The sequence below is a fragment of the Ranitomeya variabilis genome, chromosome 4, assembly GCF_051348905.1.
Source record: "Ranitomeya variabilis isolate aRanVar5 chromosome 4, aRanVar5.hap1, whole genome shotgun sequence".
Lineage (NCBI taxonomy): Eukaryota > Metazoa > Chordata > Amphibia > Anura > Dendrobatidae > Ranitomeya > Ranitomeya variabilis.
The window spans coordinates 751,241,345-751,267,415 of NC_135235.1; the positions used below are offsets into that span (position 1 = coordinate 751,241,345).

Below are 26,071 nucleotides of genomic sequence, written 5' to 3' on the forward strand. Positions count from 1 at the left end.
CATAAATGTCCAGGCCCCTGACCAGATACCAAACTCGTCACGGTTTTTCTTTGGCATCTCCACTACCTCTCCATACCGGCCAAGCCACGTCATGATGTCATAACAAGAAAGCGACTCGTTACATGTCATCACGGTCACTTTCTTGACTTGATTTTGGCGAGACACCGCCTGAACGGCAAAGTCTCGCCAGCCGGGCTCATTTTTTGCCAACTCATAGTTCGACCAGAAAAGTTCAAGCCCCTCCGGCCGAACAAAGCTGACATCAAACTCAGGTGTGGAATAAGGATGTATCAAGGCGTAGATGTCAATCGCCTTGAAGCCCATCCTCAGCAGGAGCTCCACAACCTTTGACCTTGGAGGACATGCATCACTGCCCCTCCACCGAAGACGGACCACATTCCTACGCACACTACCCGGCCCGGCTGTTGGGAGGGACCACACTGTATCCCCCCCTCTTTGCTCTCGGAAGGCCCCGAGGCCATGCCTCTCTATCCAGAAGGATAGATCAACCTCTCGACCCTCTACCATTAGTGATCTCTCTCCCTTCTTTAGAGCCTCCAGGAGACGCCGTTGCAACATGCCGTCCCCAGAGCCCAGAGACGAGGAGGACGCCCTATGTGACAGCGGCAAAGCTCCTGATTAGTGTTGAGCGATACCGTCCGATACTTGAAAGTATCGGTATTGGAAAGTATCGGCCGATACCGGCAAAGTATCGGATCCAATCCGATACCGATACCCGATACCAATACAAGTCAATGGGACTCAGGTATCGGACGGTATTCCTGATGGTTCCCAGGGTCTGAAGGAGAGGAAACTCTCCTTCAGGCCCTGGGAACCATATTAATGTGTAAAAGAAAGAATTAAAATAAAAAATATTGCTATACTCACCTGTCCGACGCAGCCGGGACCTCAGCGAGGGAACCGGCAGCGTTGTTTGTTTAAAATTCGCGCTTTTACTTGGTTACGTGAGGTCCCGGCTTGTGATTGGTCAGGGCGGCCATGTTGCCGGGACGCGGACCAATCACAGTAAGCCGTGACGAAATTACGTCACGGCTTGCTGTGATTGGTCCGCGTCCCGGCAACATGGCCGCCATTAACCAATCACAAGCCGTGACGTCACGGGAGGCTGGACATGCGCGTATTTTGAAAAGCGCGCGTGTCCAGCCTCCAGTGACGTCCCGGCTTGTGATTGGTTAATGGCGGCCATGTTACCGGGACGTCACTGGAGGCTGAACACGCGCGCTTTTCAAAATACGCGCATGTCCAGCCTCCCGTGACGTCACGGCTTGTGATTGGTTAATGGCGGCCATGTTGCCGGGACGTCACTGGAGGCTGGACACGCGCGCTTTTCAAAATACGCGCATGTCCAGCCTCCCGTGACGTCACGGCTTGTGATTGGTTAATGGCGGCCATGTTGCCGGGACGCGGACCAATCACAGCAAGCCGTGACGTAATTTCGTCACGGCTTGCTGTGATTGGTCCGCGTCCCGGCAACATGGCCGCCCTGACCAATCACAAGCCGGGACTTCACGTAACCAAGTAAAAGCGCGAAATTTAAACAAACAACGCTGCCGGTTCCCTCGCTGAGGTCCCGGCTGCGTCGGACAGGTGAGTATAGCGATATTTTTTATTTTAATTCTCTTTTTTACACATTATTACATTAATGTTGTTGCGATACCCGATACCCGATACCACAAAAGTATCGGATCTCGGTATCGGAAATTCCGATACAGCAAGTATCGGCCGATACCCGATACTTGCAGTATCGGAATGCTCAACACTACTCCTGATAGGTGCTGCCACAATCGGGGGGGCAACCGGACCAGTGACCACATCCACACCAACAGCATCACCATTACCCACCTCCATAACCTCCTCACCCTCCACCAAACCAGCAACCACACCACTAGACAAAGAGTTTTCCTCATCCATACCCACCACCACATTCACTCCTGCTGGACCAGTGACAACAGGGGGTGACATTTTGGCCTCCGCATCATCAGGCACAAGGGGCTGAGTCTCCTCCACAGAACTGGAGGTGACCTCACCCCTGGTTTTATGTGTGCCCTCCGCATCATCAGTTGATATTTTCCGCTGCTTCATGGTTGCTACCAGGCGCTGCTGATCTTTCGCTGTTGTGAGGCACCGCTGATCCTTAGCATCAGGATCTTGTTGACCAGCGGCGCCAACACAGAACAGGACTTTGGTGGGAGGACCGGAACGCCCAGCCCCGGTAACCCCCTCACACTGCCGCCGCTTCTCAACTAAGTGATCAGCGGCAACAGCATTCAGGGGCACCGAGGCTACCGGAGCTGCCCCTGACACCGGGCTGCTCCCCCCTCCCACTGGGGAGAGCACCACAGTATCGTGGCCTGATTTTTCACCCGCCGCCGGGCCGCCCTCACTGTCCAACCTCTCGGCTTATGCACCTGCTGCTACGTCCCCGCTACTACAAGCAGAAACGGAGCTCTGCGCCTCACTACATTGCTTTGTAGTCTCCCCGCGCCTTTGCACCGGATCCACAGCAGAACCCGGGCTGGGCTGGGCAACGGGGCTTATAGAGCGAGCTGACCCTGCAGCCGACTCAGGGGGGTACAGGGAGGGGGGCATACACATAGCTTACCGCTTCCTGCAGCTTAGGTTTGATCTTCTTCACCTTTTTTTTCTGGCCCCCAGGTGCCTCCTCTGGCAAATCATCACCAAGATGGAAGTTCTGAAGGCACACTGGGGACTCCAGGAGCTTGATCTCGGCCATTAGTGCCCCTCCCTGGTCGATGTCACTGTCTTCCCCAGAGCCAGCAGAACTGCGACGAGATGTCATTGTCGCCTGTCCAGCAGGGAGCTCGCTGCACGTGGCCTGTGAGTGACTGAGCAGGCCGCCAGGTGGGGCTTTCTGCTGGTCATCCTCCTTCTTATCATCATCATCATCATCATCCACCTGGCTCCCAGGCTGCAGCCCTATCTGCCTTTGCTCTCTGTTATCAGCCATTTCTCTGAATCGGTCTTCATTTTGCAATTTTTCTTTAAATGGTCCACTTTTTTCTTGGATAAAGGCTTTTCTTACCTCCAGGTCATTAATTTCATGCTTCAGCCTCTTTACCTCCGCCTGGAATTGCGTCTTCCTGGGTCTGGAGGCGCCTGCAGCTTTTGCGCTTGTGCAGCGCAGCTCCTCCCGGAGCCTTCTCAATCTCTTGCTTGCTTCTTCATACTCACGAAGGTGGCTCATGACCCGGGAGGCATAGGTGGACACAGACTCCCGGGGTCTCTGCAGCGCCCAACCCTCCTCAGTGAGGTCGGCCTCACCTCCGTGAGCACTCAGCTTTCCTCCGGAAGGGCCGCCATCCTGCACGCTAGCAGGCTTCTCCTCCATGGAAGCCTTGCGGCTTCTCTGGGTCTCTGCAGACCTGGGGGGAGTAGGAGCCACATTGCTGCGACTCCTGGTGGATCGTCTCACCCCCGAATCTTCTGATGTGCAGGCTGGTTGCTGGTTCCTTCTGCCCCCCGCCAGCCTGGTCCGGGAAGCAGAAGCCTGGGACTTGGCCCCCTCATTCATCCCAGGAAACCCACTCACTCCCTGGGTAAGAGAGAGAGCAGGTCCCCGGGTGGAGAGGTGGTGGTTCCCAGGAGCTCAGGAGCACACAGCAGGTTCAGCAGCGACCACACCCACAATCAGCACAGTGAGCAGCAGCTGAGCAGAGCTGCACCCACTATTCTGCTGGAGCAGTCACTGTGCACATACATTACATTACTGATCCTGAGTTACATCCTGTACTATACTCCAGAGCTGCACTCACTATTCTGCTGGTGCAGTCACTGTGTACATACATTACATTACTGATCCTGAGTTACATCCTGTATTATACCCCAGAGCTGCACTCACTATTCTGCTGGTGCAGTCACTGTGTGCATACATTACATTACTGATCCTGAGTTACATCCTGTATTATACCCCAGAGCTGTGCTCACTATTCTGCTGGCGCAGTCACTGTGTACATACATTACATTACTGATCCTGAGTTACACCCTGTATTATACCCCAGAGCTGCACTCACTATTCTGCTGGTGCAGTCACTGTGTACATACATTACATTACTGATCCTGAGTTACATCCTTTATTATACTCCAGAGCTGCTCTCACTATTCTGCTGGTGCAGTCACTGTGTACATACATTACATTACTGATCCTGAGTTACATCCTGTATTATACCCCAGAGCTGCACTCACTATTCTGCTGGTGCAGTCACTGTGTACATACATTACATTACTGATCCTGAGTTACATCCTGTATTATACCCCAGAGCTGCACTCACTATTCTGCTGGTGCAGTCACTGTGTACATACATTACATTACTTAGGCCGGAGACACACTGGTGCGAGATACGGCCGAGTCTCGCTGGTTAAAAGCAAGCTGTGGCACCTGCACTCCGGAGCGGAGCGTGCAGCTGCATAGCAATACATGGAGCTGCACAGCTCCGCTCTGGAGTGCCGGCGCCACAGCTTGCTTTTAACCAGCGAGACTCGGCCGTATCTCGCACCAGTGTGTCTCCAGCCTAATCCTGAGTTACATCCTGTATTATACCCCAGAGCTGCACTCACTATTCTGCTGGTGCAGTCACTGTGTACATACATTACATTACTGATCCTGAGTTACATCCTGCATTATACCCCAGAGCTGCACTCACTATTCTGCTGGTGCAGTCACTGTGTACATACATTACATTACTGATCCTGAGTTACCTCCTGTATTATACCCCAGAGCTGCACTCACTATTCTGCTGGTGCAGTCACTGTGTACATACATTACATTACTGATCCTGAGTTACATCCTGTATTATACCCCAGAGCTGCACTCACTAATCACTCAGCACTTGATGAAAACTCTACATCTCCCACAATTTATTACTGCAAAGTTTTAGCCATATAGCAGTGAGTGATGAAGTGCAGCTCTGGAGGTAGCAGAATGCGATTAGTGCCGCTCCCACCATCATATGTAGAATCTATGAATCCGTCCCTCTAATACTTACCATCATCAGATATAAGTATAAATTATTCCCATCTTCATCGGGGAAGAGGAAGAACCCAAAGATCTGCAGAAACCAGAGAGAAGGAAACAATCAATAACCTGAGGTCTCCTGACAATAACCAGAGGTCTCCTGACAATAACCAGGGTCTTCTGACAATAACTGGGGTCTCCTGACAATAACCGGGGTCTCCTGACAATAACCGGGTCCCCTGACAATAACCGGAGTTCTGCTAACAATAACTGGAGGTCTCCTGACAATAACCGGAGGTCTCCTAACAATAACTGGAGGTGAGGTCTCCTGACAATAACCAGAGGTCTAACAATATCTGGAGGTCTCCTGACAATAACCAGAGGTCTCCTGACAATAACTGGAGGTCTCCTGACAATAACCGGGGTCTCCTGACAATAACTGGAGGTCTCCCGACAATAACCGGAGGTCTCCTGACAATAACCGGAGGTCTCCTGACAATAACTGGAGGTCTCCTGACAATAACCGGGGTCTCCTGACAATAACTGGAGGTCTCCCGACAATAACCGGAGGTCTCCTGATAATAACCGGAGGTCTCCTGACAATAACTTGAGGTCTCCTGACAATAACTGGAGGTGAGGTCTCCTGACAATAACCGGGGTCTCCTGACAATAACCAGGGTCTCCTGACAATAACTGGAGGTGAGGTCTCCTGACAATAACCGGAGTTCTGCTAACAATAACTGGAGGTCTCCTGACAATATAGAGGTCACATACTGTTATGTAGAGGTCAGATACTGTTATATAGAGGTCAGATACTGTTATATAGAGGTCAGGTACTGTTATATAGAGGTCAGATACTGTTATATAGAGGTCAGATACTGTTATATAGAGGTCAGGTACTGTTATATAGAGGTCACATACTGTTATATAGAGGTCAGATACTGTTATATAGAGGTCACATACTGTTATATAGAGGTCAGATACTGTTATATAGAGGTCAGATACTGTTATATAGAGGTCAGGTACTGTTATATAGAGGTCACATACTGTTATATAGAGGTCAGATAGTGTTATATAGAGGTCAGACACTGTTATATAGAGGTCAGATACTGTTATGTAGAGGTCAGATACTGTTATGTAGAGGTCAGGTACTGTTATATAGAGGTCACATACTGTTATATAGAGGTCAGATAGTGTTATATAGAGGTCAGATACTGTTATATAGAGGTCACATACTGTTATATAGAGGTCACATACTGTTATATAGAGGTCGCATACTGTTATATAGAGGTCAGATACTGTTATATAAAGGTCAGATACTGTTACATAGAGGTCAGATACCGTTTATATATAGAGGTCAGATAGTGTTATATAGAGGTCAGATAGTGTTATATAGAGGTCAGATACTGTTATATAGAGGTCACATACTGTTATATAGAGGTCACATACTGTTATACAGAGGTCAGATACTGTTATATAGAGGTCAGATACTGTTATATAAAGATCAGATCCTGTTATATAGAGGTCAGATAGTGTTATATAGAGGTCACATACTGTTATATAGAGGTCAGACACTGTTATATAGAGGTCAGATAGTGTTATATAGAGGTCAGGTACTGTTATATAGAGGTCACATACTGATATATAGAGGTCACATACTGTTATATAGAGGTCAGGTACTGTTATATAGAGGTCACATACTGTTATATAGAGGTCAGATACTGTTATATAGAGGTCAGACACTGTTATATAGAGGTCAGACACTGTTATATAGAGGTCAGACACTGTTATATAGAGGTCAGATCCTGTTATATAGAGGTCAGGTACTGTTATATAGAGGTCACATACTATTATATAAAGGTCAGATGTTGTTATATAGAAGTCAGACACTGTTATATAAAGGTCAGATACTGTTATATAGAGGTCAGAAACTTATATAAAGGTCAGATATTGTTATATAGAGGTCAGACACGGTTATATAGAGGTCAGATACTGTTATATAGAGGTCAGATACTGTTATATAGAGGTCAGATACTGTTATATAGAAGTCACATACTGTTATATAGAGGTCAGATACTGTTATATAGAGGTCAGACACTGTTATATAGAGGTCAGACAGTGTTATATAGAAGTCACATACTGTTATATAGAGGTCAGATACTGTTACATACAGGTCAGACACTGTTATACAGAGGTCAGATACTGTTATATAGAGGTCAGATACTGTTATATAGAGGTCAGACACTGTTATATAGAGGTCAGATAGTGTTATATAGAGGTCAGACACTGTTATATAGAGGTCAGGTACTGTTATATAGAGGTCAGATACTGTTATATAGAGGTCAGACACTGTTATATAGAGGTCAGGTACTGTTATATAGAGGTCAGATACTGTTATATAGAGGTCAGATACTGTTAAATAGAGGTCAGATAGTGTTATATAGAGGTCAGATCCTGTTATATAGAGGTCAGACACTGTTATATAGAGGTCAGGTACTGTTATATAGAGGTCACATACTGTTATATAAAGGTCAGATATTGTTATTTAGAGGTCAGACACTGTTATATAGAAGTCACATACTATTATATAGAGGTCAGTCACTGTTATATAGAGGTCAGACACTGTTATATAGAGGTCAGATACTGTTATATAGAGGTCAGGTACTCTTATATAGGTGTCAGATAGTGTTATATAGGGATCAGATAGTACTATATACTGCTCTTACCAGATACGTCAGTAATGAGGTCAGGTTCCCGTGTGGAATTAAGAAGAGGCAGATATTGTATACGACACTGAAACCACTAAAATGTAATCCAGTGTACAGCGAATTGAATACAAACTGCAAGAAGAAACCAGAGAGTAACATCAAAGATCATCACAGATCATCACAGGTCATCACAGATCATCACAGATCATCACAGAATCATCACAGATCATCACAGATCATCATAGGTCATCACAGATCATCACAGAATCATCACAGGTCATCACAGATCATCACAGGTCATCACAGATCATCACAGATCATCACAGAATCATCACAGGTCATCACAGATCATCACAGATCATCACAGGTCATCACAGGTCATCACAGATCATCACAGATCATCACAGATCATCACATCACAGATCATCACAGAATCATCACAGATCATCACAGGTCATCACAGGTCATCACAGATCATCACAGATCATCACAGATCATCACAGATTCATCACAGATCATCACAGATCATCACAGGTCATCACAGATCATCACAGAATCATCACAGGTCATCACAGGTCATCACAGATCATCACAGATCATCACAGGTCGTCACAGATCGTCACAGATCGTCACAGATCATCACAGCTCATCACAGGTCATCACAGATCATCACAGATCATCACAGAATCATCACAGGTCATCACAGGTCATCACAGGTCATCACAGATCATCACAGATCATCACAGGTCATCACAGGTCATCACAGATCATCACAGATCATCACAGATCATCACAGGTCATCACAGGTCATCACAGATCATCACAGGTCATCACAGATCATCACAGGTCATCACAGATCATCACAGAATCATCACAGGTCGTCACAGATCATCACAGAATCATCACAGGTCGTCACAGGTCATCACAGAATCATCACAGGTCATCACAGAATCATCACAGGTCATCACAGATCATCACAGATCATCACAGGTCATCACAGGTCATCACAGATCATCACAGATCATCACAGAATCATCACAGGTCATCACAGAATCATCACAGGTCATCACAGAATCATCACAGGTCATCACAGAATCATCACAGGTCATCACAGATCATCACAGGTCATCACAGATCATCACAGAATCATCACAGGTCATCACAGAATCATCACAGGTCATCACAGAATCATCACAGGTCATCACAGAATCATCACAGGTCATCACAGATCATCACAGAATCATCACAGGTCGTCACAGGTCATCACAGGTCATCACAGAATCATCACAGGTCATCACAGAATCATCACAGGTCATCAGAGATCATCACAGATCATCACAGGTCATCACAGGTCATCACAGATCATCACAGATCATCACAGAATCATCACAGGTCATCACAGAATCATCACAGGTCATCACAGAATCATCACAGGTCATCACAGAATCATCACAGGTCATCACTGATCATCACAGAATCATCACAGATCATCACAGAATCATCACAGGTCATCACTGATCATCACAGAATCATCACAGATCATCACAGAATCATCATAGGTCATCACAGAATCATCACAGGTCATCACAGAATCATCACAGGTCATCACAGATCATCACAGGTCATCACAGATCATCACAGGTCATCACAGAATCATCACAGGTCATCACAGAATCATCACAGGTCATCACAGATCATCACAGAATCATCACAGGTCATCACAGAATCATCACAGGTCATCACAGAATCATCACAGGTCATCACAGATCATCACAGATCATCACAGATCATCACAGAATCATCACAGGTCATCACAGAATCATCACAGGTCATCACAGGCCATAATAGGTCATCACAGATCATCACAGGTCATCACAGATCATCACAGAATCATCACAGGTCGTCACAGGTCATCACAGAATCATCACAGGTCATCACAGATCATCACAGGTCATCACAGATCATCACAGAATCATCACAGGTCATCACAGAATCATCACAGGTCATCACAGATCATCACAGGTCATCACAGATCATCACAGAATCATCACAGGTCATCACAGATCATCACAGATCATCACAGGTCATCACAGGTCATCACAGAATCATCACAGGTCATCACAGATCATCACAGAATCATCACAGGTCATCACAGAATCATCACAGGTCATCACAGAATCATCACAGGTCATCACAGATCATCACAGATCATCACAGATCATCACAGAATCATCACAGGTCATCACAGAATCATCACAGGCCATAATAGGTCATCACAGATCATCACAGGTCATCACAGATCATCACAGAATCATCACAGGTCGTCACAGGTCATCACAGAATCATCACAGGTCATCACAGAATCATCACAGGTCATCACAGAATCATCACAGGTCATCACAGATCATCACAGGTCATCACAGAATCATCACAGGTCATCACAGAATCATCACAGGTCATCACAGATCATCACAGGTCATCACAGATCATCACAGAATCATCACAGGTCATCACAGAATCATCACAGGTCATCACAGAATCATCACAGGTCATCACAGATCATCACAGAATCATCACAGGTCATCACAGAATCATCACAGGTCATCACAGAATCATCACAGGTCATCACAGATCATCACAGATCATCACAGAATCATCACAGGTCATCACAGAATCATCACAGGTCATCACAGGCCATAATAGGTCATCACAGATCATCACAGAATCATCACAGGTCATCACAGAATCATCACAGGTCATCACAGATCATCACAGATCATCACAGATCATCACAGAATCATCACAGGTCATCACAGAATCATCACAGGCCATAATAGGTCATCACAGAATCATCACAGGTCATCACAGAATCATCACAGGTCATCACAGATCATCACAGATCATCACAGATCATCACAGAATCATCACAGGTCATCACAGAATCATCACAGGTCATCACAGGCCATAATAGGTCATCACAGATCATCACAGAATCATCACAGGTCATCACAGAATCATCACAGGTCATCACAGATCATCACAGATCATCACAGATCATCACAGAATCATCACAGGTCATCACAGAATCATCACAGGCCATAATAGGTCATCACAGATCATCACAGGTCATCACAGATCATCACAGAATCATCACAGGTCGTCACAGGTCATCACAGAATCATCACAGGTCATCACAGAATCATCACAGGTCATCACAGAATCATCACAGGTCATCACAGATCATCACAGATCATCACAGGTCATCAAATATCATCACAGATCATCACAGGTCATCACAGGTCATCACAGAATCATCACAGGTCATCACAGAATCATCACAGGTCATCACAGAATCATCACAGAATCATCACAGGTCATCACATATCATCACAGAATCATCACATGTCATCATAGGTCATCACAGATCATCACAGAATCATCACAGGTCATCACAGAATCATCACAGGTCATCACAGGTCATCACAGATCATCACAGGTCATCACATATCATCACAGAATCATCACATGTCATCATAGGTCATCACAGATCATCACAGAATCATCACAGGTCATCACAGAATCATCACAGGTCATCACAGGTCATCACAGATCATCACAGGTCATCACAGAATCATCACAGGTCATCACAGAATCATCACAGAATCATCACAGATCATCACAGATCATCACAGATCATCACAGAATCATCACAGGTCATCACAGAATCATCACAGGTCATCACAGATCATCACAGGTCATCACAGATCATCACAGAATCATCACAGGTCATCACAGAATCATCACAGGTCATCACAGAATCATCACAGGTCATCACAGAATCATCACAGGTCATCACAGATCATCACAGAATCATCACAGGTCATCACAGAATCATCACAGGTCATCACAGAATCATCACAGGTCATCACAGATCATCACAGGTCATCACAGATCATCACAGAATCATCACAGGTCGTCACAGGTCATCACAGGTCATCACAGAATCATCACAGGTCATCACAGAATCATCACAGGTCATCAGAGATCATCACAGATCATCACAGGTCATCACAGGTCATCACAGATCATCACAGATCATCACAGAATCATCACAGGTCATCACAGAATCATCACAGGTCATCACAGAATCATCACAGGTCATCACTGATCATCACAGAATCATCACAGATCATCACAGAATCATCACAGGTCATCACTGATCATCACAGAATCATCACAGATCATCACAGAATCATCACAGGTCATCACAGAATCATCACAGGTCATCACAGAATCATCACAGGTCATCACAGATCATCACAGGTCATCACAGATCATCACAGGTCATCACAGAATCATCACAGGTCATCACAGAATCATCACAGGTCATCACAGATCATCACAGAATCATCACAGGTCATCACAGAATCATCACAGGTCATCACAGAATCATCACAGGTCATCACAGATCATCACAGATCATCACAGATCATCACAGAATCATCACAGGTCATCACAGAATCATCACAGGTCATCACAGGCCATAATAGGTCATCACAGATCATCACAGGTCATCACAGATCATCACAGAATCATCACAGGTCGTCACAGGTCATCACAGAATCATCACAGGTCATCACAGATCATCACAGGTCATCACAGATCATCACAGAATCATCACAGGTCATCACAGAATCATCACAGGTCATCACAGATCATCACAGGTCATCACAGATCATCACAGAATCATCACAGGTCATCACAGATCATCACAGATCATCACAGGTCATCACAGGTCATCACAGAATCATCACAGGTCATCACAGAATCATCACAGAATCATCACAGGTCATCACAGAATCATCACAGGTCATCACAGAATCATCACAGGTCATCACAGATCATCACAGATCATCACAGATCATCACAGAATCATCACAGGTCATCACAGAATCATCACAGGCCATAATAGGTCATCACAGATCATCACAGGTCATCACAGATCATCACAGAATCATCACAGGTCGTCACAGGTCATCACAGAATCATCACAGGTCATCACAGAATCATCACAGGTCATCACAGAATCATCACAGGTCATCACAGATCATCACAGATCATCACAGGTCATCAAATATCATCACAGATCATCACAGGTCATCACAGATCATCACAGAATCATCACAGGTCATCACAGAATCATCACAGGTCATCACAGAATCATCACAGGTCATCACATATCATCACAGGTCATCACAGATCATCACAGAATCATCACAGGTCATCACAGATCATCACAGGTCATCACAGGTCATCACAGGTCATCACAGAATCATCACAGGTCATCACAGATCATCACAGGTCATCACAGGTCGTCACAGGTCATCACAGGTCATCACAGATCATCACAGGTCATCACAGGTCGTCACAGGTCATCACATATCATCACAGAATCATCACATGTCATCATAGGTCATCACAGATCATCACAGAATCATCACAGGTCATCACAGAATCATCACAGGTCATCACAGGTCATCACAGATCATCACAGGTCATCACAGAATCATCACAGGTCATCACAGAATCATCACAGAATCATCACAGATCATCACAGATCATCACAGATCATCACAGAATCATCACAGATCATCACAGATCATCACAGAATCATCACAGATCATCACAGATCATCACAGAATCATCACAGGTCATCACAGAATCATCACAGGTCATCACAGATCATCACAGAATCATCACAGGTCATCACAGAATCATCACAGATCATCACAGGTCATCACAGATCATCACAGAATCATCACAGGTCATCACAGATCATCACAGGTCATCACATATCATCACAGAATCATCACAGGTCATCATAGGTCATCACAGATCATCACAGAATCATCACAGGTCATCACAGAATCATCACAGGTCATCACAGATCATCACAGGTCATCACAGATCATCACAGAATCATCACAGATCATCACAGATCATCACAGGTCATCACAGAATCATCACAGATCATCACAGATCATCACAGGTCATCACAGAATCATCACAGAATCATCACAGGTCATCACAGGTCATAATAGGTCATCACAGAATCATCACAGATCATCAAAGGTCATCACAGGTCATCACAGGTCATCACAGAATCCTCACAGATCATCACAGATCATCACAGGTCATCACAGAATCATCACAGATCATCACAAGTGATCACAGATCATCACAGAATCATCACAGATCATCACAAGTCATCACAGATCGAAACAGATCATCACAGGTCATCACAGAATCCTCACAGATCATCACAGATCATCACAGGTCATCACAGAATCATCACAGATCATCACAAGTCATCACAGATCATCACAGGTCATCACAGGTCATCACAGATCATCACAGAATCATCACAGATCAACACAGATCATCACAGATCATCACAGATCATCACAGGCCATCACAGAATCATCACAGATTCATCACAGATCATCACAGGTCATAATAGGTCATTACAGATCATCATAGGTCATCACAGAATCGTCACAGATCATCACAGATCATCAAAGGTCATCACTGATCATCACAGGTCATCACAGATCATCACAGAATCATCACAGGTCATCACAGGTCATCACAGAATCATCACAGGTCATCACAGATCATCACAGAATCATCACAGGTCATCACAGGTCATCACAGAATCATCACAGGTCATCACAGAATCATCACAGGTCATCACAGAATCTTCACAGATCATCACAGATCATCACAGGTCATCACAGAATCATCACAGAATCATCACAGGTCATCACAGAATCATCACAGATCATCACAGGTCATCACAGAATCATCACAGATCATCACAAGTCATCACAGGTCATCACAGGTCATCACAGAATCATCACAGATCATCACAAGTCATCACAGATCATCACAAGTCATCACAGGTCATCAAAAAATCATCACAGATCATCACAGGTCATCACAGGTCATCACAGATCATCACAGAATCATCACAGATTCATCACAGATCATCACAGGTCATAATAGGTCATCACAGATCATCACAGGTCATCACAGGTCATCACAGATCATCAAAGGTCATCACAGAATCATCACAGGTCATCACAGATCATCACAGGTCATCACAGAATCATCACAGGTCATCACAGATCATCACAGGTCATCACAGAATCATCACAGAATCATCACAGAATCATCACAGGTCATCACAGGTCATAATAGGTCATCACAGAATCATCACAGGTCATCACAGATCATCACAGAATCATCACAGGTCGTCACAGGTCATCACAGGTCATCACAGAATCATCACAGGTCATCACAGAATCATCACAGGTCATCAGAGATCATCACAGATCATCACAGGTCATCACAGGTCATCACAGATCATCACAGATCATCACAGAATCATCACAGGTCATCACAGAATCATCACAGGTCATCACAGAATCATCACAGGTCATCACTGATCATCACAGAATCATCACAGATCATCACAGAATCATCACAGGTCATCACAGAATCATCACAGGTCATCACAGAATCATCACAGGTCATCACAGATCATCACAGGTCATCACAGATCATCACAGAATCATCACAGGTCATCACAGAATCATCACAGGTCATCACAGAATCATCACAGGTCATCACAGATCATCACAGAATCATCACAGGTCATCACAGAATCATCACAGGTCATCACAGAATCATCACAGGTCATCACAGATCATCACAGATCATCACAGATCATCACAGAATCATCACAGGTCATCACAGAATCATCACAGGTCATCACAGGCCATAATAGGTCATCACAGATCATCACAGGTCATCACAGATCATCACAGAATCATCACAGGTCGTCACAGGTCATCACAGAATCATCACAGGTCATCACAGATCATCACAGGTCATCACAGATCATCACAGAATCATCACAGGTCATCACAGAATCATCACAGGTCATCACAGATCATCACAGATCATCACAGATCATCACAGAATCATCACAGGTCATCACAGAATCATCACAGGTCATCACAGGCCATAATAGGTCATCACAGATCATCACAGGTCATCACAGATCATCACAGAATCATCACAGGTCGTCACAGGTCATCACAGAATCATCACAGGTCATCACAGAATCATCACAGGTCATCACAGAATCATCACAGGTCATCACAGATCATCACAGATCATCACAGGTCATCAAATATCATCACAGATCATCACAGGTCATCACAGATCATCACAGAATCATCACAGGTCATCACAGAATCATCACAGGTCATCACAGATCATCACAGGTCATCACAGATCATCACAGAATCATCACAGGTCATCACAGATCATCACAGGTCATCACAGGTCATCACAGGTCATCACAGAATCATCACAGGTCATCACATATCATCACAGGTCATCACATATCATCACAGAATCATCACATGTCATCACAGAATCATCACAGGTCATCACAGAATCATCACAGGTCATCACAGGTCATCACAGATCATCACAGGTCATCACAGAATCATCACAGGTCATCACAGAATCATCACAGAATCATCACAGATCATCACAGATCATCACAGATCATCACAGAATCATCACAGATCATCACAGATCATCACAGAATCATCACAGATCATCACAGATCATCACAGAATCATCACAGGTCATCACAGAATCATCACAGGTCATCACAGATCATCACAGAATCATCACAGGTCATCACAGAATCATCACAGATCATCACAGGTCATCACAGATCATCACAGAATCATCACAGGTCATCACAGATCATCACAGGTCATCACATATCATCACAGAATCATCACAGGTCATCATAGGTCATCAAAGATCATCACAGAATCATCACAGGTCATCACAGAATCATCACAGGTCATCACAGATCATCACAGGTCATCACAGATCATCACAGAATCATCACAGATCATCACAGATCATCACAGGTCATCACAGAATCATCACAGATCATCACAGATCATCACAGGTCATCACAGAATCATCACAGAATCATCACAGGTCATCACAGGTCATAATAGGTCATCACAGAATCATCACAGATCATCAAAGGTCATCACAGGTCATCACAGGTCATCACAGAATCCTCACAGATCATCACAGATCATCACAGGTCATCACAGAATCATCACAGATCATCACAAGTCATCACAGAATCATCACAGAATCATCACAGAATCATCACAGATCATCACAAGTCATCACAGATCGAAACAGATCATCACAGGTCATCACAGAATCCTCACAGATCATCACAGATCATCACAGGTCATCACAGGTCATCACAGAATCATCACAGAATCATCACAGATCATCACAAGTCATCACAGATTGAAACAGATCATCACAGGTCATCACAGAATCCTCACAGATCATCACAGATCATCACAGGTCATCACAGAATCATCACAGATCATCACAAGTCATCACAGATCATCACAGGTCATCACAGGTCATCACAGATCATCACAGAATCATCACAGATCAACACAGATCATCACAGATCATCACAGATCATCACAGGCCATCACAGAATCATCACAGATTCATCACAGATCATCACAGGTCATAATAGGTCATTACAGATCATCATAGGTCATCACAGAATCGTCACAGATCATCACAGATCATCAAAGGTCATCACTGATCATCACAGGTCATCACAGATCATCACAGAATCATCACAGGTCATCACAGGTCATCACAGAATCATCACAGATCATCACAGGTCATCACAGATCATCACAGAATCATCATAGGTCATCACAGGTCATCACAGATCATCACAGGTCATCACAGATCGTCACAGATCATCACAGCTCATCACAGGTCATCACAGGTCATCACAGGTCATCACAGGTCATCACAGATCATCACAGATCATCACAGGTCATCACAGGTCATCACAGATCATCACAGATCATCACAGATCATCACAGGTCATCACAGGTCATCACAGATCATCACAGGTCATCACAGATCATCACAGGTCATCACAGATCATCACAGAATCATCATAGGTCGTCACAGATCATCACAGAATCATCACAGGTCGTCACAGGTCATCACAGAATCATCACAGGTCATCACAGAATCATCACAGGTCATCACAGATCATCACAGATCATCACAGGTCATCACAGGTCATCACAGATCATCACAGATCATCACAGAATCATCACAGGTCATCACAGAATCATCACAGGTCATCACAGAATCATCACAGGTCATCACAGAATCATCACAGGTCATCACAGATCATCACAGAATCATCACAGGTCATCACAGAATCATCACAGGTCATCACAGAATCATCACAGGTCATCACAGATCATCACAGGTCATCACAGATCATCACAGAATCATCACAGGTCATCACAGAATCATCACAGGTCATCACAGAATCATCACAGGTCATCACAGAATCATCACAGGTCATCACAGATCATCACAGAATCATCACAGGTCATCACAGAATCATCACAGGTCATCACAGAATCATCACAGGTCATCACAGATCATCACAGGTCATCACAGATCATCACAGGTCATCACAGAATCATCACAGGTCATCAGAGATCATCACAGATCATCACAGGTCATCACAGGTCATCACAGATCATCACAGATCATCACAGAATCATCACAGGTCATCACAGAATCATCACAGGTCATCACAGAATCATCACAGGTCATCACAGAATCATCACAGGTCATCACTGATCATCACAGAATCATCACAGATCATCACAGAATCATCACAGGTCATCACTGATCATCACAGAATCATCACAGATCATCACAGAATCATCACAGGTCATCACAGAATCATCACATGTCATCACAGAATCATCACAGGTCATCACAGATCATCACAGGTCATCACAGATCATCACAGGTCATCACAGAATCATCACAGGTCATCACAGAATCATCACAGGTCATCACAGATCATCACAGAATCATCACAGGTCATCACAGAATCATCACAGGTCATCACAGAATCATCACAGGTCATCACAGATCATCACAGATCATCACAGATCATCACAGAATCATCACAGGTCATCACAGAATCATCACAGGTCATCACAGGCCATAATAGGTCATCACAGATCATCACAGGTCATCACAGATCATCACAGAATCATCACAGGTCATCACAGGTCATCACAGAATCATCACAGATCATCACAGAATCATCACAGGTCATCACAGAATCATCACAGGTCATCACAGATCATCACAGGTCATCACAGATCATCACAGAATCATCACAGGTCATCACAGATCATCACAGATCATCACAGGTCATCACAGGTCATCACAGAATCATCACAGGTCATCACAGATCATCACAGAATCATCACAGGTCATCACAGAATCATCACAGGTCATCACAGAATCATCACAGGTCATCACAGATCATCACAGATCATCACAGATCATCACAGAATCATCACAGGTCATCACAGAATCATCACAGGCCATAATAGGTCATCACAGATCATCACAGGTCATCACAGATCATCACAGAATCATCACAGGTCGTCACAGGTCATCACAGAATCATCACAGGTCATCACAGAATCATCACAGGTCATCACAGAATCATCACAGGTCATCACAGATCATCACAGATCATCACAGGTCATCAAATATCATCACAGATCATCACAGGTCATCACAGATCATCACAGAATCATCACAGGTCATCACAGAATCATCACAGGTCATCACAGAATCATCACAGGTCATCACAGATCATCACAGGTCATCACAGATCATCACAGAATCATCACAGGTCATCACAGATCATCACAGGTCATCACAGGTCATCACAGGTCATCACAGAATCATCACAGGTCATCACATATCATCACAGGTCATCACATATCATCACAGAATCATCACATGTCATCATAGGTCATCACAGATCATCACAGAATCATCACAGGTCATCACAGAATCATCACAGGTCATCACAGGTCATCACAGATCATCACAGGTCATCACAGAATCATCACAGGTCATCACAGAATCATCACAGAATCATCACAGATCATCACAGATCATCACAGATCATCACAGAATCATCACAGGTCATCACAGAATCATCACAGGTCATCACAGATCATCACAGGTCATCACAGATCATCACAGAATCATCACAGGTCATCACAGAATCATCACAGGTCATCACAGAATCATCACAGGTCATCACAGAATCATCACAGGTCATCACAGATCATCACAGAATCATCACAGGTCATCACAGAATCATCACAGGTCATCACAGAATCATCACAGGTCATCACAGATCATCACAGGTCATCACAGATCATCACAGAATCATCACAGGTCGTCACAGGTCATCACAGGTCATCACAGAATCATCACAGGTCATCACAGAATCATCACAGGTCATCAGAGATCATCACAGATCATCACAGGTCATCACAGGTCATCACAGATCATCACAGATCATCACAGAATCATCACAGGTCATCACAGAATCATCACAGGTCATCACAGAATCATCACAGGTCATCACAGAATCATCACAGGTCATCACTGATCATCACAGAATCATCACAGATCATCACAGAATCATCACAGGTCATCACTGATCATCACAGAATCATCACAGATCATCACAGAATCATCACAGGTCATCACAGAATCATCACAGGTCATCACAGAATCATCACAGGTCATCACAGATCATCACAGGTCATCACAGATCATCACAGGTCATCACAGAATCATCACAGGTCATCACAGAATCATCACAGGTCATCACAGATCATCACAGAATCATCACAGGTCATCACAGAATCATCACAGGTCATCACAGAATCATCACAGGTCATCACAGATCATCACAGATCATCACAGATCATCACAGAATCATCACAGGTCATCACAGAATCATCACAGGTCATCACAGGCCATAATAGGTCATCACAGATCATCACAGGTCATCACAGATCATCACAGAATCATCACAGGTCGTCACAGGTCATCACAGAATCATCACAGGTCATCACAGATCATCACAGGTCATCACAGATCATCACAGAATCATCACAGGTCATCACAGAATCATCACAGGTCATCACAGATCATCACAGGTCATCACAGATCATCACAGAATCATCACAGGTCATCACAGATCATCACAGATCATCACAGGTCATCACAGGTCATCACAGAATCATCACAGGTCATCACAGATCATCACAGAATCATCACAGGTCATCACAGAATCATCACAGGTCATCACAGAATCATCACAGGTCATCACAGATCATCACAGATCATCACAGATCATCACAGAATCATCACAGGTCATCACAGAATCATCACAGGCCATAATAGGTCATCACAGATCATCACAGGTCATCACAGATCATCACAGAATCATCACAGGTCGTCACAGGTCACCACAGAATCATCACAGGTCATCACAGAATCATCACAGGTCATCACAGAATCATCACAGGTCATCACAGATCATCACAGGTCATCACAGATCATCACAGAATCATCACAGGTCATCACAGATCATCACAGGTCATCACAGGTCATCACAGGTCATCACAGAATCATCACAGGTCATCACATATCATCACAGGTCATCACATATCATCACAGAATCATCACATGTCATCATAGGTCATCACAGATCATCACAGAATCATCACAGGTCATCACAGAATCATCACAGGTCATCACAGGTCATCACAGATCATCACAGGTCATCACAGAATCATCACAGGTCATCACAGAATCATCACAGAATCATCACAGATCATCACAGATCATCACAGATCATCACAGAATCATCACAGATCATCACAGATCATCACAGAATCATCACAGATCATCACAGATCATCACAGAATCATCACAGGTCATCACATAATCATCACAGGTCATCACAGATCATCACAGAATCATCACAGGTCATCACAGAATCATCACAGATCATCACAGGTCATCACAGATCATCACAGAATCATCACAGGTCATCACAGATCATCACAGGTCATCACATATCATCACAGAATCATCACAGGTCATCATAGGTCATCACAGATCATCACAGAATCATCACAGGTCATCACAGAATCATCACAGGTCATCACAGATCATCACAGGTCATCACAGATCATCACAGAATCATCACAGATCATCACAGATCATCACAGGTCATCACAGAATCATCACAGATCATCACAGATCATCACAGGTCATCACAGAATCATCACAGAATCATCACAGGTCATCACAGGTCATAATAGGTCATCACAGAATCATCACAGATCATCAAAGGTCATCACAGGTCATCACAGGTCATCACAGAATCCTCACAGATCATCACAGATCATCACAGGTCATCACAGAATCATCACAGATCATCACAAGTGATCACAGATCATCACAGAATCATCACAGAATCATCACAGATCATCACAAGTCATCACAGATCGAAACAGATCATCACAGGTCATCACAGAATCCTCACAGATCATCACAGATCATCACAGGTCATCACAGAATCATCACAGATCATCACAAGTCATCACAGATCATCACAGGTCATCACAGGTCATCACAGATCATCACAGAATCATCACAGATCAACACAGATCATCACAGATCATCACAGATCATCACAGGCCATCACAGAATCATCACAGATTCATCACAGATCATCACAGGTCATAATAGGTCATTACAGATCATCATAGGTCATCACAGAATCGTCACAGATCATCACAGATCATCAAAGGTCATCACTGATCATCACAGGTCATCACAGATCATCACAGAATCATCACAGGTCATCACAGGTCATCACAGAATCATCACAGGTCATCACAGATCATCACAGAATCATCACAGGTCATCACAGGTCATCACAGAATCATCACAGAATCATCACAGGTCATCACAGAATCATCACAGATCATCACAGGTCATCACAGAATCATCACAGATCATCACAAGTCATCACAGGTCATCACAGGTCATCACAGAATCATCACAGATCATCACAAGTCATCACAGATCATCACAAGTCATCACAGGTCATCAAAAAATCATCACAGATCATCACAGGTCAGCACAGGTCATCACAGATCATCACAGAATCATCACAGATTCATCACAGATCATCACAGGTCATAATAGGTCATCACAGATCATCACAGGTCATCACAGGTCATCACAGATCATCAAAGGTCATCACAGAATCATCACAGGTCATCACAGATCATCACAGGTCATCACAGAATCATCACAGGTCATCACAGATCATCACAGGTCATCACAGAATCATCACAGAATCATCACAGAATCATCACAGGTCATCACAGGTCATAATAGGTCATCACAGATCATCACAGGTTATCACAGATCATCACAGATCATCACAGAATCATCACAGATCATCACAGGTCATCACAGAATCATCACAGGTCATCACAGATCATCACAGAATCATCACAGGTCGTCACAGGTCATCACAGGTCATCACAGAATCATCACAGGTCATCACAGAATCATCACAGGTCATCAGAGATCATCACAGATCATCACAGGTCATCACAGGTCATCACAGATCATCACAGATCATCACAGAATCATCACAGGTCATCACAGAATCATCACAGGTCATCACAGAATCATCACAGGTCATCACTGATCATCACAGAATCATCACAGATCATCACAGAATCATCACAGGTCATCACAGAATCATCACAGGTCATCACAGAATCATCACAGGTCATCACAGATCATCACAGGTCATCACAGATCATCACAGAATCATCACAGGTCATCACAGAATCATCACAGGTCATCACAGAATCATCACAAGTCATCACAGATCATCACAGAATCATCACAGGTCATCACAGAATCATCACAGGTCATCACAGAATCATCACAGGTCATCACAGATCATCACAGATCATCACAGATCATCACAGAATCATCACAGGTCATCACAGAATCATCACAGGTCATCACAGGCCATAATAGGTCATCACAGATCATCACAGGTCATCACAGATCATCACAGAATCATCACAGGTCGTCACAGGTCATCACAGAATCATCACAGGTCATCACAGATCATCACAGGTCATCACAGATCATCACAGAATCATCACAGGTCATCACAGAATCATCACAGGTCATCACAGATCATCACAGATCATCACAGATCATCACAGAATCATCACAGGTCATCACAGAATCATCACAGGTCATCACAGGCCATAATAGGTCATCACAGATCATCACAGGTCATCACAGATCATCACAGAATCATCACAGGTCGTCACAGGTCATCACAGAATCATCACAGGTCATCACAGAATCATCACAGGTCATCACAGAATCATCACAGGTCATCACAGATCATCACAGATCATCACAGGTCATCAAATATCATCACAGATCATCACAGGTCATCACAGATCATCACAGAATCATCACAGGTCATCACAGAATCATCACAGGTCATCACAGATCATCACAGGTCATCACAGATCATCACAGAATCATCACAGGTCATCACAGATCATCACAGGTCATCACAGGTCATCACAGGTCATCACAGAATCATCACAGGTCATCACATATCATCACAGATCATCACATATCATCACAGGTCATCACATATCATCACAGAATCATCACATGTCATCATAGGTCATCACAGATCATCACAGAATCATCACAGGTCATCACAGAATCATCACAGGTCATCACAGGTCATCACAGATCATCACAGGTCATCACAGAATCATCACAGGTCATCACAGAATCATCACAGAATCATCACAGATCATCACAGATCATCACAGATCATCACAGAATCATCACAGATCATCACAGATCATCACAGAATCATCACAGGTCATCACAGAATCATCACAGGTCATCACAGATCATCACAGAATCATCACAGGTCATCACAGAATCATCACAGATCATCACAGGTCATCACAGATCATCACAGAATCATCACAGGTCATCACAGATCATCACAGGTCATCACATATCATCACAGAATCATCACAGGTCATCATAGGTCATCAAAGATCATCACAGAATCATCACAGGTCATCACAGAATCATCACAGGTCATCACAGATCATCACAGGTCATCACAGATCATCACAGAATCATCACAGATCATCACAGATCATCACAGGTCATCACAGAATCATCACAGATCATCACAGATCATCACAGGTCATCACAGAATCATCACAGAATCATCACAGGTCATCACAGGTCATAATAGGTCATCACAGAATCATCACAGATCATCAAAGGTCATCACAGGTCATCACAGGTCATCACAGAATCCTCACAGATCATCACAGATCATCACAGGTCATCACAGAATCATCACAGATCATCACAAGTGATCACAGATCATCACAGAATCATCACAGAATCATCACAGATCATCACAAGTCATCACAGATCGAAACAGATCATCACAGGTCATCACAGAATCCTCACAGATCATCACAGATCATCACAGGTCATCACAGAATCATCACAGATCATCACAAGTCATCACAGATCATCACAGGTCATCACAGGTCATCACAGATCATCACAGAATCATCACAGGTCATCACAGGTCATCACAGAATCATCACAGATCATCACAGGTCATCACAGATCATCACAGAATCATCACAGGTCATCACAGGTCATCACAGAATCATCACAGGTCATCACAGAATCATCACAGGTCATCACAGAATCTTCACAGATCATCACAGATCATCACAGGTCATCACAGAATCATCACAGAATCATCACAGGTCATCACAGAATCATCACAGATCATCACAGGTCATCACAGAATCATCACAGATCATCACAAGTCATCACAGGTCATCACAGGTCATCACAGAATCATCACAGATCATCACAAGTCATCACAGATCATCACAGGTCATCACAGGTCATCAAAAAATCATCACAGATCATCACAGGTCATCACAGGTCATCACAGATCATCACAGAATCATCACAGATTCATCACAGATCATCACAGGTCATAATAGGTCATCACAGATCATCACAGGTCATCACAGGTCATCACAGATCATCAAAGGTCATCACAGAATCATCACAGGTCATCACAGATCATCACAGGTCATCACAGAATCATCACAGGTCATCACAGATCATCACAGGTCATCACAGAATCATCACAGAATCATCACAGAATCAT

General features: G+C 44.0%; 1 protein-coding gene across 1 annotated transcript in view; it reads right to left on the bottom strand.

The window, feature by feature from the left end:
• The window catches only part of LOC143766774 (ABC-type organic anion transporter ABCA8-like), a 158,366-nt gene that overhangs the window by 24,350 nt on the left and 107,945 nt on the right, over nucleotides 1-26,071 (bottom strand). The window contains exons 27-28 of the mRNA XM_077254726.1: nucleotides 7,720-7,833; nucleotides 5,025-5,087 (exon numbers count right to left, since the gene is read on the bottom strand). Coding sequence (XP_077110841.1) covers nucleotides 5,025-5,087; nucleotides 7,720-7,833 — 177 coding nt within the window. The remainder of the gene's footprint in view (nucleotides 1-5,024; nucleotides 5,088-7,719; nucleotides 7,834-26,071) is intronic.